This window comes from Hyla sarda, chromosome 2 (genome assembly GCF_029499605.1).
Source record: "Hyla sarda isolate aHylSar1 chromosome 2, aHylSar1.hap1, whole genome shotgun sequence".
Taxonomy (NCBI): Eukaryota; Metazoa; Chordata; class Amphibia; order Anura; family Hylidae; genus Hyla; species Hyla sarda.
This window is the reverse complement of record NC_079190.1, coordinates 113,554,049-113,570,827: the sequence shown is the minus strand read 5'-3', so window position 1 is coordinate 113,570,827 and position 16,779 is coordinate 113,554,049. Positions and strand designations below refer to the sequence as shown.

The following is a 16,779-nucleotide window of genomic DNA, read 5'->3' as shown; positions in this document are numbered from 1 at the left end:
AGCAATTCCCCGCTACTCACCGCAAGATCACTGGACCTAAACGCACCCTTAAATCCAGCGGATCTGTGCTATACAATCCCTAAGAACGGCGTCAAACAGGACATAAATATCACAAAGTATACTTTATTAACATGAATCCAAAATGACAAGACATTTAAGATAATTTAAAAGAATACATATATAGTAATAATCATGAATCCAAAAAATACTGAGAGAGAAACAGGGGCTACGCTTGTCTGCCAGGAAGAGGGTTAAATAATTAGTGCACAATAAGTATTGACTCCCGTGGATTAATAAAGGAGACTGCTGCTCATATGTTGTGGATTGAGTATTAGAGTCGGATCCAGCAAGTATGCTCGGACCGCAGGTAAGTACAAAAAATCATAGAGCAGACAAAGAAACCTCAGGGGATCAATGACACATTATAGGTAGGGCAAAACCTAAACTGGACAGAGATAACAAAATACTTTACCAAGTGGAGCAAGGAGTACAGCGCTACAGCCACCCGCCACCCAACGTTTCACCAATGAAGGCTTCTTCCGGGGTGTGAAGAAGCCTTCATTGGTAAGTCAGCTAGCATCTGCCTCATTGAGGCTTCTGACACTGGTGCATTTGAGTCTGAGGATATTACTAAGGGAGAACCAGACATTCCAGTCTGCTGAATTCTTGCGTCCTCCGAGGCAAGAGTATCTTGCTGTATTGGTGTTTTAAGTAATGTTTTATAACTAATTGGGGATCGTGCGGCAGGGCTAAAGGCCACCAGTGTTGACAGACTGGCTAATGACAGAACTCCAGAGTGCCTGACAACTCCATGCCTCTTTAATGGGGTGAAAATCTGCTCATCTTTATGGCTAGTGGCCGACATTTCAAACCCAGATCCTAAGGGGTTACCCTGGGAGCACATATTCAAATCCATTCCAACGCTCACCTCTCCCGAGGAAGTGATGGCCAGTCATCTGTCCGTTCTGCCCGTTCTGCCCGTTCTTCCAAACCAACAGTTATGTTTTCCATTGTGCTGCTCTCCTTTATGCCTCCTAACCCTCCCGCTGCCCTGCTTTTACCATCCGCTTCACAGTAAAGAAGCTCAGTTCCTCCAGTAAGAGCTGTCACCTGAGCCTCACAGGCCACTGTACTGCGCTCATGGGTGGAGCTCAGAGACGCTGTATCCCGGCTTGCTGCAGCATTATTCCTGGGTGTCAGGGTCAGCGTGGAGGCTTTGCCCACCACCATAACAGGGGCTCTTTCTCTATCCTTCTTCCCACCTTTGTCCCGATTCACCGTTGGGCTCATCGAGGGAAGTAAGTTGGCATTTTTACTGGGGTATCTAATGTTTTCTTCTGTGTCCTAGTCCTCGTCATTGCACAATTCGTGCCCAGAAAGTATCGTTCTGACAGTTGCTCTGTGCCTTGTTTATGCTGGAGAATTAGCGGAGCTCCGTGTTAGGTTTCTGCCGCCATGCTCAGGCTAGCCACATCCCTCTATTTAAAAATCTTATTCCTTTCAGTACTTATCACCTGCTGTATGCTCCAGAGGAAGTTCTTTTCTTTTTGAGTTTCTTTTCAGTCTGACTACAGTGCTCTCTGCTGACACCTCTGTCCATGTCAGGAACTGTCCAAAGCAGGAGAGGTTTGCTATGGGGATTTGCTCCTACTCTGGACAGTTCATGACATGGACAGAGGTGTCAGCAGACAGCACTGTGGTCAGACAGAAAAAAAAAAAGTAAAGAACTTCCTGTGCAGCATACAGCAGCTGATAAATACTGGAAGGATTTAGATTTTTAAATAGAAGTATTTTACAAATCTGTTCAGCTTTCTGGCATTAGTTGATTTAAAAAATGTTTTGTTTTTTTTCCCACCGGAGTACTGCTTTAAACAGGAAATAGCCTGTGCTGTATTCCTGAGTGTTGTAGCCGAGTGCTGTGGCCCCTCACGCATACAGCACAGTCTGTGAGTGTTGCTCAGATGTGCAAAGTGGGTGCCTGAAGTCAGACCCCACCAGCCATATCTTGATAACTTATCCTGAAGATTGAGCATTAGTTTTCACTTTAACCTGAGCTGAACACCATTTGTCTGGCAGCATCCCTGGTTCTTGATGAGTCTGCATACATGTAGAAAATGGAAATAGATCTTTGGTAAAGGTCTATATACTGTTTGTCATATCTGGCAATACATATGGTGGTGTACTGTATACATGCACCTAAATGATCAACTTGTATATAACTGCATGCACTGAAAGGTTGTATTTGTGGACCATCTGGTGGTCCTTTAGGAAGAAATTTTCGACTTCGCTCTAGTGGGGTCTGATTCTGTTTTTAGAAAAAATAAATAGGAATTCATAACAGATACAGCCAATGGATTGCAGTTCATGTGAGGACTAAAAAGCAGGATCTCATCAATACCAAGTAGGAAACTTAAGGTATAGCTGTAACACTAATGTCCTGTCTGTTCTTCAGATCAGGTGTGGAGGGATGGAAGTCTATAGACCACTGAGCAGTACAGCTTCTGAGGAAACCCTACAATGCCCAATGATTTTCATGCAGAAATTAGAAATGGACCTGTGCATGAAAGTTGCTGTGCATTATACAGTTGCCTCATTCTCTGCCATCCAGCATGGACCTGTGTCTCTCCATATGCATGTAAAAGACCAGATATGGGATTAGCACTACAGGTACACTTTAAAGCATTACTGTCATTTAAAAAAGACTTTAAACCTGTATCACAGACATGTTAAAAGTTTTGTTCAGTCAGGATCTTAGTGACGAGACCCCCACCTATCTCTAGATATGGGTGTGGTATGGGGTGTGATGCAGGGCAGATGGAATTACCCTAGGGGCAGATGGCATGAACCCCTTGGATTCGTGATGCCAGGGCATGGTTTATCCTCAATACCACCCGAAGGTATACCGCTGGATCCTGGGCAAGGCACGGGGGGCAATAATGACTCAGACGCCAAGTTAAGGACAATGGTAGCTTTACTGAGTGACAGATAGTACAGTTTATACAGTGTGGCCTGGCCCATGGAGGTGACCAATGACTTCAGAGACTTTAAGGGCTTACTGGGACTTGCCGTGGCTTTGGACAATTTAGTGCAGGCCACGTTGACTTGACAATAGATGACAGTGACTGACTTGACTTGACTGGAGACAGACTAAGCTGTGACTTTAGCTTACTTGTAGCTTGTGGCTGCAGACTTGACTTGAGGCCTCCTATGACTCCAGACACACTCTTAGGCTCAATTGCACCTCAGAAAAGGCTCAGGAACTAAGTAAGAGACTCCTCCCAGGGCTTTTATGGGGGAGACTCTGGTGGGGTCCCATTGGTCACCCTTAAGTCACCTGGTCACTGATACCTCCTCGGTAGCAATCACATGACAACTCAAATGACAACTCATGATCACATGTTAACCTTTCTTAAGCCCTTAAATGCCCCTAGCATCTTATCCCCTATCCAAAGCATAGGGGATAAGATGTCAGATCGCCGGGGTCCCGCTGCTGGGGACCCCCTGGATATCCGCTGCGGCACCCCGCTATCATTACTGCACAGAGCACACTCGCTCTGTGCATAATGACGGCGATGCAGGGGCCGAAGCATCGTTATGTCACGGCCCTGCCCCCTCGTGACATCACAGTCCGCCCCCTTAATGCAAGTCTATGGGAGGGGGCATGATGGCCGCCACGCCCCCTCCCATAGACTTTTATTGAGGGGCGGGCCATGATGTCACGAGGGGGCGGAGCCGTGACGTAACGATGCCCCTGTATCGCCGGTCATTACGCACAGAGCGAGTGTGCGTAATGTGGAGAGTGGATAGGGGATAAGATGCTAGGGGCGGAGTACCCCTTTAAGGGCACAGGGCTTTTCTGTTTTTGGATTTTCTTCATCACCTTCTAAAAATCATAACGCTTTCAATTTTGCACATAAAATTCCATATGATGGCTTATTTTTTGTGCTACTTTGCAGTGACATTAGTCATTTTACCAAAAAATCCACGGCGAAACAGGCAAAATTTAAGAAAAAATTCAATTTTGTAACATTTGGAGGCTTCCGTTTCTACGCAGTGCAGTCACCTTATCTTTATTCTGTAGGTCCATACAATTAAAATGATACCCTACTTATATAGGTTTGATTTTGTCGTACTTCTGGAAAAAATCATAACTACATGCAGGAAAATTTATACGTAAAAAATTCTCATCTTCTGACCCCTATAACTTTTTTATTTTTCTGCATACGGGCCGGTATGAGGGCTCATTTTTTGCACCGTAATCTGAAGTTTTTATTGGTACCATTTTTGCATTGATCGGCCTTTTTGATTGCTTTTTATTCATTTTTTCATTATGTAAAAAGTGACCAAAAATACGCTATTTCGGACTTTGGAATTTTTTTGCGCGTACGCCATTGACCGTGCGGTTTAATTAATTATATATTTTTATAATTCGGACATTTCCGCACACGGTGATACCATATATGTTTATTTTTATTTACACAGTTTTTTTTAATGGGGGGTGATTAGAACTTTTATTAGGGAAGGGTTTAAATGACTTTTATTAACTTTTTTTAACTTTTTTTTTGCAGTGTTATAGCTCCCATTGGGAGCTATAATACTGCACACACTGATCTTTTACACTGCTCACTGCAAAGTCATAGCTTTGCATTGATCAGTGTTATAGGCGGTCGATTGCTCAAGCCTGTATCTAAGGCTTGGAGCAATCAATTGCCGATCGGACGCAACGGAGCAAGGTAAGGGGACCTTCACTCGTGTGCTAGCTGATGGTCCCGATCAGCCCGACTGAGCTGCCGGGAAGCTTTCACTTTCATTTTAGATGCGGCGATCAACTTTGATCGTTGCGTCTAAAGGGTTAATAGCGTGCGGCACAATGATCGGTGCCGCACATTATTAGCCCAGGGTCCCGGCTATCATTAGCTGCAGGGACCAACCCGGTATGATGGCGTGACCCCGTTTTTTTTACCGGGACCGGAAGTAGGGCATACAGGTACGCCCTACATCCTTAAGAGGTTGAAGATACAACATTCTTATATACATAACATAGGGGATAATATACAATTACAGTAGAACAGATGCAGGGGGGCCCAGATGACACTGCAGGGAGGCTGCCTGACAGGGCAACAAGGTTAAAGGGTAACACCTCCCGTACTGAGCCACCACATGGGCAGCTGTATGCTTCACTCCCCTGCTCGATGCTAAGTTCGTCTCATTGCAGGAGTAGGGCTCCTCAGACTTATAATGGTGCCCATCTCCTGCAATGAGACATATATCTAGTGATTAGTGGGGATCTGATCATTCAGACCCTTACTAATACAAACTTTCAACATGTCTGCATGACCATGACACTGTAAGCTAGGTTCGAGCCGAGCAGAGCATTTTTCCTTAGGAATCTGAGACATACACTACTTTTAAATTTCTACAACTTATTTTACTATTATTTTCCAAGAATGTGTTGCGGTTTTTAACATGGATTAGCCCCATAAGTCTTTGCCCTGCCTTCCAGCTGTATTTTCCATGTGGAATATGTGTAAATAAGTGCTGATGTATATGTATTCATTTTTGTTATAATGGCATTATGTAAGTTCAACAAATGTAAGTACAACAAAAGCATAGATCTATACATGTCCCTAAACTTAGCAATGGCAACCAGAATTCAATGCTAGTGCACAATAGAAAAACATATAAAAGTTTGGAACCAATTGAATTGCTCATTAAAGCCTTTGAAGTATATATCTGGCTTTTAGAAAAACATTTTTCAGAGTTAGCAAATAGGGACATGTCTTTCTCTTTTCTTAGCAGAATAGAGTATTGTAAATGTAAAAAAAAACATGCTTGGGTATATTATTGCCCTTTACTCTGTACTCTGGAAGCTTGGCTATATACACTGATAGACTTTCACCACTGAGATAATAGTGTAATAACAATTGATCGCTATGACCTCACATCTTCAGCTGTGAGACATTTCTGTGTGTCTGCTTCATTTTACACTTTAAAAAAAAAAAAAAAATTACCATTAAAGGATTGCAGCACAAACACAACTTCCACTGAATAAATGATATCAGCCATTGCAGGGAAAGTTACATGTACATATACAGTGGTCCTTCAAGTTACAATATTAATTGGTATCAGGATGACCATTGTATGTGGAAATCATTATATATTGAGGCCATAACTCTATGGAAACCTGGTAATTGGTTCTTTAGATCCCAAAATGTAATCCAAAAATAGGAAAAAGTGAGGATTAAAGAAAAAAAATACTAATACAGATAAAGCAAGTCCTTACAAGTAAAAGTAAGACAGAGCTGCTGGGAGCTGTAAGTCACTGTCTAAGCAGAGGACAGGAGCTTCTTCAGGGTCCTGTACAGTACACGCAATGTCCTAAAAAAGTAACATGGGGCTGCCCTCACCTGGTGTCCAAAGGAGCAGGTAACCCTGGCACAGGTAAAGAGTAGTACAGAACATGTAGTATTACCCTGTACTGTAGGGGGCGCTACCAGACAGCCAGTCCATGCATCAGTAATACATGTGTTTTACAAGTGAAATGCCCATTCTTTTTGGTCAGTTCTTCCAGCCATTGACATGTTTCGCAGATCTGGAATGTCTGTAACATTGTATGTTGAGTCTGGCTTGAAGTTACAATGGTCCAGAAAATATCATTGTATGTTAAGAATATTGTACCTCAAACCATTGTAAGTTTAGGTAGCACTGTATTGTTAAATGGTGCCAATGTAAATCCTGACTGTGCTGAGTGTCAGAGACCCTTTTATCTAATTGCTCTCCACTGCAATAGAGAGACACCTGCTAATTCAGGGATATAGCAGTATATAAGAAAAGTTGGCACCAGCTTTTTGGTTGGAGGCACTAAAGAGTTGGGATGGTGGGGGGGGGGGGGTCCCATCTACCCTACACTTTTTTTTATTCTACTAATGTTGAGGCAATATGGGAATGTAAGACCACAAACCCCCGATGCAGTTGTTTATGGCAATGGCAAAGAGGCTTGTCAATGGGAGGCTATACAGGAGTTCCCATTTGGGGAGGCCAAGTAGTTTCAAAGGTTCTTTGAAGTAACATGGTGGACCAGTTGGGTGTAGTGTTGGGGGTATACCTGGCATTATTGGTATGTGGTTGGGACAGACCCAGCAGTGAGGAATCTTTAGTGTAAAGTTTGTTTTCGTGTTGAATAAAGTGTAGGTAACACCCTGATTTTTTTTTTTTTTTTTTTTTTGCCATATGGAATTGCTGTACTTGTTTGTTTGTTGTTGGATCAAGGAGAGGTTAAACATGTGGGTGCAATAAACTTAAATCTCATTTATTACAATGTAATATCCGGCTTCTGAGGTTTTCCTCACAATGCAAAAAAAAGAAAAGCAAACTCAGCCTTGGGTTATACATCGAGACATGTTATATATATATATCCTTGCTGTGTGTCCTTGCCCTCTGCAATGCTTAACCTGGCAGGGCTATTGTATCTCTTATCTGTTTACAATGCCTTATGCACTTTTATTATCTTTGTTTTATTTATTTTCATGTGGATTGGATTAAGCTCATTTGAAAATGGATCCTTAATTTTAAAAACAATTCTCTACGGAATGATTAACATTAACCCTTTCCCAGCATAGTGACTTTTTACTATTTAATGCCCCCTTCAGTTTATGGCATAGTTTATTGTGAAACAGAATAAAATATATATTTGTGTAGGAAAATGGAAAGAAAACCCAACATAATTCTGCTCTTTTTTGGGGGTTTCATTTTTATAGTTTTTACCCTGCAATATCCTTCAGGGCAGTATAAAGACTAATTTTAAATGTATTACTTAATTCTGATCCATACAACTCTTTATGAAGCTGTATGAGGGCTCTTTATATGGGATAAGCTGTAGTTTTTATAAATACCATTATGGGGCAGATTTGACTTTTTCATGAAGTTTATCAGCATCCAATACTGTGGACTAAAATAGGGCATAGAAATTGAAACTTTATTTATACCAATTTATTTTCCACTAACAAAGGGCTGAACAGATTATAACCGTCACCATGAATACACCAAATAAGCCAAGTCTCTTTACATTAGAAAATCAAACTAAATCTAATTTGGTAATTCCTATCAAAATTCAGATGACCTCCATATTGATATTGTGACAGTGAAATAAACATCTGAAAGCAATAACTATGACTTGCACGCTGGAATGTAATCTGGATTTAGTTGAACATCAATTTAATTAAAAACTTTTTTCAAATTCATTCCAAAGTAAAGCCGGCAATCACAAAACTGTGTTCTCATTCTTATGAATAGATCATGACATTTAAATCAGTTAAAGGGGTACTCCGGCGCTTAGACATCTTTTCCCCTATCCAAAGGATAGGGGATAAGATGCCTGATCGCGGGAGTCCCGCTGCTGGGGACCCACGTAATCTTGCACGCCGCACCCCATTAAAATCAGTCCCCGGAATGATGTCACGGCTCCGCCTCTCAATGCAAACCTATGGGAGGGGGCGTGACAGCTGTCATGCCCCCTCTGATAGGTTTGCATTGAGGGGCGGAGCCGTGACGTCACACGGGGCGGAGCCGTGATGTCACAACGCTCCGTCCCCGTGATCGACGGTAATCAGACCCGGAGCGATCATTCTCCGGGGACTGATTTTAATGGGGTGCTGCGTGCAAGATCACGGGGGTCCCCAGCAGCGGGACTCCCGCGATCAGGCATCTTATCCCCTATCCTTTGGATAGGGGTTAAGATGTCTAAGCGCCGGAGTACCCCTTTAAGGGAACCTGAAAAGCCATGTTCACACAGCGAAAAATGTGCAGAATGACCAACTGGAAAACACAGGTGGACATTTCACACATTTGATTAATCCAGCGGGCACTAGGACTGCTCAGAAATGTGCTGCCTCAAAGACAGCAATGCATGTCTGAGCTAAATCCGCAGAAAGAATAGACATGTCTATTCTTTCTGTGGATGCCAGTGTCAGAATCGTGATTTCTGTGGCCGGAATATTCTGGCAAAATTTTGCACGAACATTCCGCCGTGTGAACATACCCTTAGGTAAGTTTTCTTAGAGAACTCTTCTGTTTTTTTTCTGCAATTTTTGAGTTGAAGAAATGTAATGGCTCATAAATGAAGGACAGGTACAAAGGAAAGACCGAAGAAAATTGTGCATCATCTATGAGAAGCTGTGGTGGTTAACTTAAATGGTACTCCCCCCAGACATGTTATCCCCTATCCAAAGGATAGGGGATAAGATGTCTGATCACGGGGGTCCCGCCGCTGAGGACCTCCCCGATCTTGGCTGCGGCACCCCAGACATCTGGTGCACGGAGCAAACTTTGCTCTGTGCCGGATGACTGGCGATGCTGGGCAGAGGCTTATGATGTCACAGCCATGAACCCTCAATGCAAGTCTATAGGTGGGGGCGTGACGGCCATCACGCCCCCTCCAATAGACTTGCATTGAGGGGGTGTTGCCATGACTTTATGAGCGGGGCACAGCCGTGACGTCACTAGCCTCCGACTCCATGCTCTAAACGAATGCCGGGTGCAGTACGGAGATTGCGGGGGTCCCCAGCGATGCAATTGCAGGGTCCCAATGGTTGCGGTGGCAGGTGGAGGCCAGATGATGGCCTCCTGTCTGCCAAGTATGGCAGCATGTGAGTTCATAGGTTGGGTCTCACAGGTGAACTGTCAGTATATACTGACAGTTATACTACAGATGCACTGCAGTATGGTATGACAGAGATCAAAACTAAAAAGTATCAAATAAAATGTTAATGTTTAATCTGTTGGGCACGAAGGTCCCGGTACTTAAGGACCAATGGCGTACATGTACGCTCTGGTCCTGTTACCAGGGTTTGAAGCGCACTATCGAGTTGAGCACACTTTAAACCCTGTGGATCCCGACTGCTAGTAAAGTAGTAAAATAAAATGAAACCTAAATAAATTGGGTATCATTGTAACCCTATGGACCTACAGAATAAAGATAAGGTGTAATTTTGACGAAAAGTGTACTGTGTAAAAAAAAGTTGCAAAATCAAATTTTTATTACATTTCACCCCACAAATACGTTTTTTTTTGTTTCGCCGCGGAATATGTTATAAAATTGGTGATGCAAAAAAAACAATACCTCATGTGGGTCTGTAGGTGCAAAATTGAAAGCGTTATGAGTTTTAGAAGGGGAGGTGGAAAAAACGAAAGTGCAAAAACAAAAATTGGCCTGGTCCTTAAAGGGGTACTCCCCCTTAGACATCTTATCCCCTATCCAAAGGATAAGGGATAAGATGTCTGATTGCAGGGGTCCCGTTGCTGGGGACCCCTGCAATCTCTCCTGCAGCCCCTCAAGTCATCACTGTACGGAGCTACATTTGCTCCATGCGTGACGATGACTCACGATACAGGGGCCGGAGTATCGTGAGGTCACGGCTCTGCCCCCTCGTGATGTCATGCTCCTCCCCCTCAATGCAAGGGAATGGGAGCGGACATGATGGCCGCCATGCCCCCCTTCCCATAGGCTTGCATTAAAGGGGGCAGAGCGTGACGTCACCAGTGGGCAGAGGCTGTGACATCGCGATACTCCGGCCCCTGTATCGTGAGTCATCACTCACGGAGCAAACTTAGCTCTGTGCAGTGATGACTCGGGGGCCTGCAGGAGAGATTGTGGGGGTCCCAAGTGGCAGTACCCTCGCGATCAGACATCTAATCCCCTATCCTTTGGATAGGGAATAAGATGTCTAGGGCAGAGTACCCCTTTAAGGTCAAAATGGGCTTGGTCCCTAAGGGGTTAATAAAAAAATAAAGTGTAAAAAATGAAATAAATAAATAAATGCCCCTTTCCCAATAAAGCACATTATTATCATTAAAAAAAAATTCCACATAAAGACACAAATGTCAGATTTATAATTTCAACTGTAATAAAGATTGATGAGAATAAATTTATCCTTAGGTTCTGTGGAACATAATACAATACAATGCAAATACTGGTTGATAAAATTATTTTGCGTGATAAAGAAGGAACATATATATATGCAGCAATAAAACAATACTAGATAAACTATTATATAGAAATTAGGCACTGACCATTTTCGTATTATTCTCACAGGCGGTGGGTCTGCTGACATCAACGGTCTAATAGAATGGAAGAGATACATGGAGGTAAGTGGCTGTTATGAATGTTATATACTGGCTATACAAAAGGTTGCACTATGTAATGTAGTGCAGGATCTGTCACAAACTCATTGACTTATAATTGAGTCTGTTACCTCATAATGGAGTTGTCATTATTTGAACTAATGGCTCTAAACACATAACTGATAGGATAACCAGAGAAAATCAATATTACTTTCGAATTTAAAGTAACCTTTGTGGAAAATTAGGAAACAAACTGCACATGACTTTACAACACATATTGGAGTATTTTACCACCATAGGAAATAGAAGCTTTTCACACAACTATAAGCAACATTTACTTTTGGCCTAGGTTCAGACTGAGGAAATATTCCATCTGGAGATTCCGGAGAAGGAGGTATTGGTGGTTGGTGGCAGGCACTGACTGAATCAGTTGACCCTAAGGGTCCATTCACACTGAGTAATTCAAGAGGAATTTACTTGAGTTATTCCTCTTGAATTCTCCGATATCAGATGTGTAATTAATAAAGGTCACACAAAAGCCTGACATGGACCCCACTGACAACTTAGAACATAAATGTAGAAAATATATAAAGGGGTGTTGTTAAAATGTAACATTTATTCATACAGGAATATAAAAGCCACCAGATGGAACAATGTAGTTACCCAAAGGTGCTATAGAGACAGAGAAAAAGGAGATCCTCGATACTCCAATATTCCAGAGTTGGCGTAATGAGGATATTGTTAGAATAAAGAACTATTACTATACACTCCTGATAGATATGCGGTGTACATTTATTCTGGAGGGCACTAGAGAATTTTTTTATAAGATCAATTGCACGCGTTCCCGACATGTTTCTGTCTGCATGCTATAATGCAAGGCGCATGGGGACATCCTCAGGGGAACCTGGTGCAGCCAGAATAATAGTTCAATAATAATTCTTAAAACAAGGGTGCATCTATATAGTTTAAATGTGCACTCCTTAAATGTGGATACAATAACTGTCACGATGCCGGCTGGCAGGAGGTGGATCCTCTGTGCCAGAGAGGGATAGCGAGGACCGTGCTAGTGGACCGGTTCTAAGACACTACTGGTTTTCACCAGAGCCCGCCGCAAAGCGGGATGGTCTTGCTGCGGCGGTAGTGACCAGGTCGTAACCACTAGCAACGGCTCACCTCTCTGGCTGCTGAAGATAGGCGAGGTACAAAGGAGTAGGCAGAAGCAGAGTCGGACGTAGCAGAAGGTCGGGGGCAGGCGGCAAGGTTCGTAGTCAGGGGAGATAGCAGAAGTTCTGGTACACAGGCTTTAAACACACAAAACGCTTTCTCTAGGCACAAGTGCAACAAGATCCGGCAAGGAAGTGCAAGGGAGGAGGATAGATATAGTCAGGGACCAGGTGGGAGCCAATTAAGCTAATTGGGCCAGGCACCAATCATTGGTGCACTGGCCCTTTAAATCTCAGGGAGCTGGCGCGCGCGCGCCCTAGAGAGCGGAGCCGCGCGCGCCAGCACATGACAGCAGGAGACGGGAACGGGTAAGTGACCTGGGATGCGATTCGCGAGCGGGCGCGTCCCGCTGTGCGAATCGCATCCCCAACGGCCAGGACAGGGCAGCGCTCCCGGTCAGCGGGACCGACCGGGGCGCTGCGGAGAGAGAGACGCTGTACGCGCTCCGGGGAGGAGCGGGGACCCGGAGCGCTAGGCGTAACAGTACCCCCCCCCTTAGGTCTCCCCTTCCCTTTGTCTGGTAACTGCCTCCCCTGGGATGAGGACACCGGGAAAGGATGGAGGGATTCCTCAACAGCAGGCGGAACAGCAGGAGTAGGGATGGGGAGGGAGGGCAGAGGGCGAGACTTGGCACGGGGCAGTGTGACACCAGGACGAGGGCCATGAGGGGACACAGAAGCTTGCCTGATGGAACTGGGAGGGGGGAGGGGCATTTCCTGTGGCAGGCAGAGTCCTTAATGACCTTAGGGGGACCGGATACAGGAGGAACCACAGGGTCACGGCAGGGAGTACTGGGAACCGGTTTTAGACAGTTCTTGGAACAAGAGGACCCCCAACTCTTGATCTCCCCAGTGGACCAATCCAGGGTAGGGGAATGAAGTTGAAGCCAGGGAAGTCCAAGGAGAATTTCCGAGGTGCAATTGGGGAGGACCAAAAGTTCAATCCTCTCATGATGAGATCCGATGCTCATAAGAAGGGGCTCCGTGCGGAAACGTATGGTGCAATCCAACTTGGCTCCGTTGACCGCGGAAACGTGGAGTGGCTTGACAAGACGGGTCACCGGAATGCGGAATTTATTCACTAAGGACTCCCGAATAAAATTCCCAGAAGCTCCAGAGTCCAGGCAGGCCACGGCTGAGAGAGAAGAGCTGGCTGAAGTAGAAATCCGAACAGGCACCGTGAGACGTGGAGAAGCCGACTTAGCATCAAGAGACGCCACACCCACGAGAGCTGGGTGCGAGCGTGCGTTTCCCAGACGTGGAGGACGGATTGGGCAATCCACCAAAAAATGTTCAGTACTGGCACAGTACAGGCAAAGATTCTCTTCCTTACGGCGATTCCTCTCTTCCAGGGTCAGGCGAGACCGATCCACTTGCATGGCCTCCTCGGCGGGAGGCCTAGGCGCAGATTGCAGTGGAGACTGTGGGAGAGGTGTCCAGAGATCTAAGTCTTTTTCCTGGCGGAGCTCTTGATGCCTCTCAGAAAAACGCATGTCAATGCGAGTGGCTAGATGAATAAGTTCATGAAGATTAGCAGGCATTTCTCGTGCGGCCAGAACATCTTTAATGTTGCTGGATAGGCCTTTTTTGAAGGTCGCGCAGAGGGCCTCATTGTTCCAGGATAATTCTGAAGCAAGAGTACGGAATTGTACGGCATACTCGCCAACGGAAGAATTACCCTGGACCAGGTTCAACAGGGCAGTCTCAGCAGAAGAGGCTCGGGCAGGTTCCTCAAAGACACTTCGGATTTCCGAGAAGAAGGAGTGTACGGAGGCAGTGACGGGGTCATTGCGGTCCCAGAGCGGTGTGGCCCAAGACAGGGCTTTTCCAGACAGAAGGCTGACTACGAAAGCCACCTTAGACCTTTCAGTGGGAAACAGGTCCGACATCATCTCCAGATGCAGAGAACATTGGGAAAGAAAGCCACGGCAAAACTTAGAGTCCCCATCAAATTTATCCGGCAAGGATAGGCGTAGACCAGGAGCGGCCACTCGCTGCGGAGGAGGTGCAGGAGCTGGCGGAGGAGATGGTTGTTGCTGCTGTAGCTGAGACTGAATCTGCTGTAGTTGTGACTGGAGTTGCTGTGTCATGGTGGTCAAGTACGACAGCTGGTGATCTTGTTGGGCGATCTGACGAGCTTGCTGGGCGACCAGCGTAGGGAGGTCAGCGACAACTGGCAGAGGAACTTCAGCGGGATCCATGGCCGGATCTACTGTCACGATGCCGGCTGGCAGGAGGTGGATCCTCTGTGCCAGAGAGGGATAGCGAGGACCGTGCTAGTGGACCGGTTCTAAGACACTACTGGTTTTCACCAGAGCCCGCCGCAAAGCGGGATGGTCTTGCTGCGGCGGTAGTGACCAGGTCGTAACCACTAGCAACGGCTCACCTCTCTGGCTGCTGAAGATAGGCGAGGTACAAAGGAGTAGGCAGAAGCAGAGTCGGACGTAGCAGAAGGTCGGGGGCAGGCGGCAAGGTTCGTAGTCAGGGGAGATAGCAGAAGTTCTGGTACACAGGCTTTAAACACACAAAACGCTTTCTCTAGGCACAAGTGCAACAAGATCCGGCAAGGAAGTGCAAGGGAGGAGGATAGATATAGTCAGGGACCAGGTGGGAGCCAATTAAGCTAATTGGGCCAGGCACCAATCATTGGTGCACTGGCCCTTTAAATCTCAGGGAGCTGGCGCGCGCGCGCCCTAGAGAGCGGAGCCGCGCGCGCCAGCACATGACAGCAGGAGACGGGAACGGGTAAGTGACCTGGGATGCGATTCGCGAGCGGGCGCGTCCCGCTGTGCGAATCGCATCCCCAACGGCCAGGACAGGGCAGCGCTCCCGGTCAGCGGGACCGACCGGGGCGCTGCGGAGAGAGAGACGCCGTACGCGCTCCGGGGAGGAGCGGGGACCCGGAGCGCTAGGCGTAACAGTACCCCCCCCCTTAGGTCTCCCCTTCCCTTTGTCTGGTAACTGCCTCCCCTGGGATGAGGACACCGGGAAAGGATGGAGGGATTCCTCAACAGCAGGCGGAACAGCAGGAGTAGGGATGGGGAGGGAGGGCAGAGGGCGAGACTTGGCACGGGGCAGTGTGACACCAGGACGAGGGCCATGAGGGGACACAGAAGCTTGCCTGATGGAACTGGGAGGGGGGGAGGGGCATTTCCTGTGGCAGGCAGAGTCCTTAATGACCTTAGGGGGACCGGATACAGGAGGAACCACAGGGTCACGGCAGGGAGTACTGGGAACCGGTTTTAGACAGTTCTTGGAACAAGAGGACCCCCAACTCTTGATCTCCCCAGTGGACCAATCCAGGGTAGGGGAATGAAGTTGAAGCCAGGGAAGTCCAAGGAGAATTTCCGAGGTGCAATTGGGGAGGACCAAAAGTTCAATCCTCTCATGATGAGATCCGATGCTCATAAGAAGGGGCTCCGTGCGGAAACGTATGGTGCAATCCAACTTGGCTCCGTTGACCGCGGAAACGTGGAGTGGCTTGACAAGACGGGTCACCGGAATGCGGAATTTATTCACTAAGGACTCCCGAATAAAATTCCCAGAAGCTCCAGAGTCCAGGCAGGCCACGGCTGAGAGAGAAGAGCTGGCTGAAGTAGAAATCCGAACAGGCACCGTGAGACGTGGAGAAGCCGACTTAGCATCAAGAGACGCCACACCCACGAGAGCTGGGTGCGAGCGTGCGTTTCCCAGACGTGGAGGACGGATTGGGCAATCCACCAAAAAATGTTCAGTACTGGCACAGTACAGGCAAAGATTCTCTTCCTTACGGCGATTCCTCTCTTCCAGGGTCAGGCGAGACCGATCCACTTGCATGGCCTCCTCGGCGGGAGGCCTAGGCGCAGATTGCAGTGGAGACTGTGGGAGAGGTGTCCAGAGATCTAAGTCTTTTTCCTGGCGGAGCTCTTGATGCCTCTCAGAAAAACGCATGTCAATGCGAGTGGCTAGATGAATAAGTTCATGAAGATTAGCAGGCATTTCTCGTGCGGCCAGAACATCTTTAATGTTGCTGGATAGGCCTTTTTTGAAGGTCGCGCAGAGGGCCTCATTGTTCCAGGATAATTCTGAAGCAAGAGTACGGAATTGTACGGCATACTCGCCAACGGAAGAATTACCCTGGACCAGGTTCAACAGGGCAGTCTCAGCAGAAGAGGCTCGGGCAGGTTCCTCAAAGACACTTCGGATTTCCGAGAAGAAGGAGTGTACGGAGGCAGTGACGGGGTCATTGCGGTCCCAGAGCGGTGTGGCCCAAGACAGGGCTTTTCCAGACAGAAGGCTGACTACGAAAGCCACCTTAGACCTTTCAGTGGGAAACAGGTCCGACATCATCTCCAGATGCAGAGAACATTGGGAAAGAAAGCCACGGCAAAACTTAGAGTCCCCATCAAATTTATCCGGCAAGGATAGGCGTAGACCAGGAGCGGCCACTCGCTGCGGA

The 16,779-nt window shown here is 46.5% G+C and overlaps 1 protein-coding gene across 1 annotated transcript in view; it reads left to right on the top strand.

Moving 5' to 3' along the window:
- Positions 1 to 352: 352 nt before the first annotated feature.
- LOC130357397 (sterol O-acyltransferase 2-like) overlaps positions 353 to 16,779 on the top strand; it is a 76,126-nt gene continuing 59,699 nt past the window's right edge. Inside the window, exons 1-3 of the mRNA XM_056560091.1 lie at positions 353 to 367; positions 1,124 to 1,298; positions 11,090 to 11,142. Coding sequence (XP_056416066.1) covers positions 353 to 367; positions 1,124 to 1,298; positions 11,090 to 11,142 — 243 coding nt within the window. The remainder of the gene's footprint in view (positions 368 to 1,123; positions 1,299 to 11,089; positions 11,143 to 16,779) is intronic.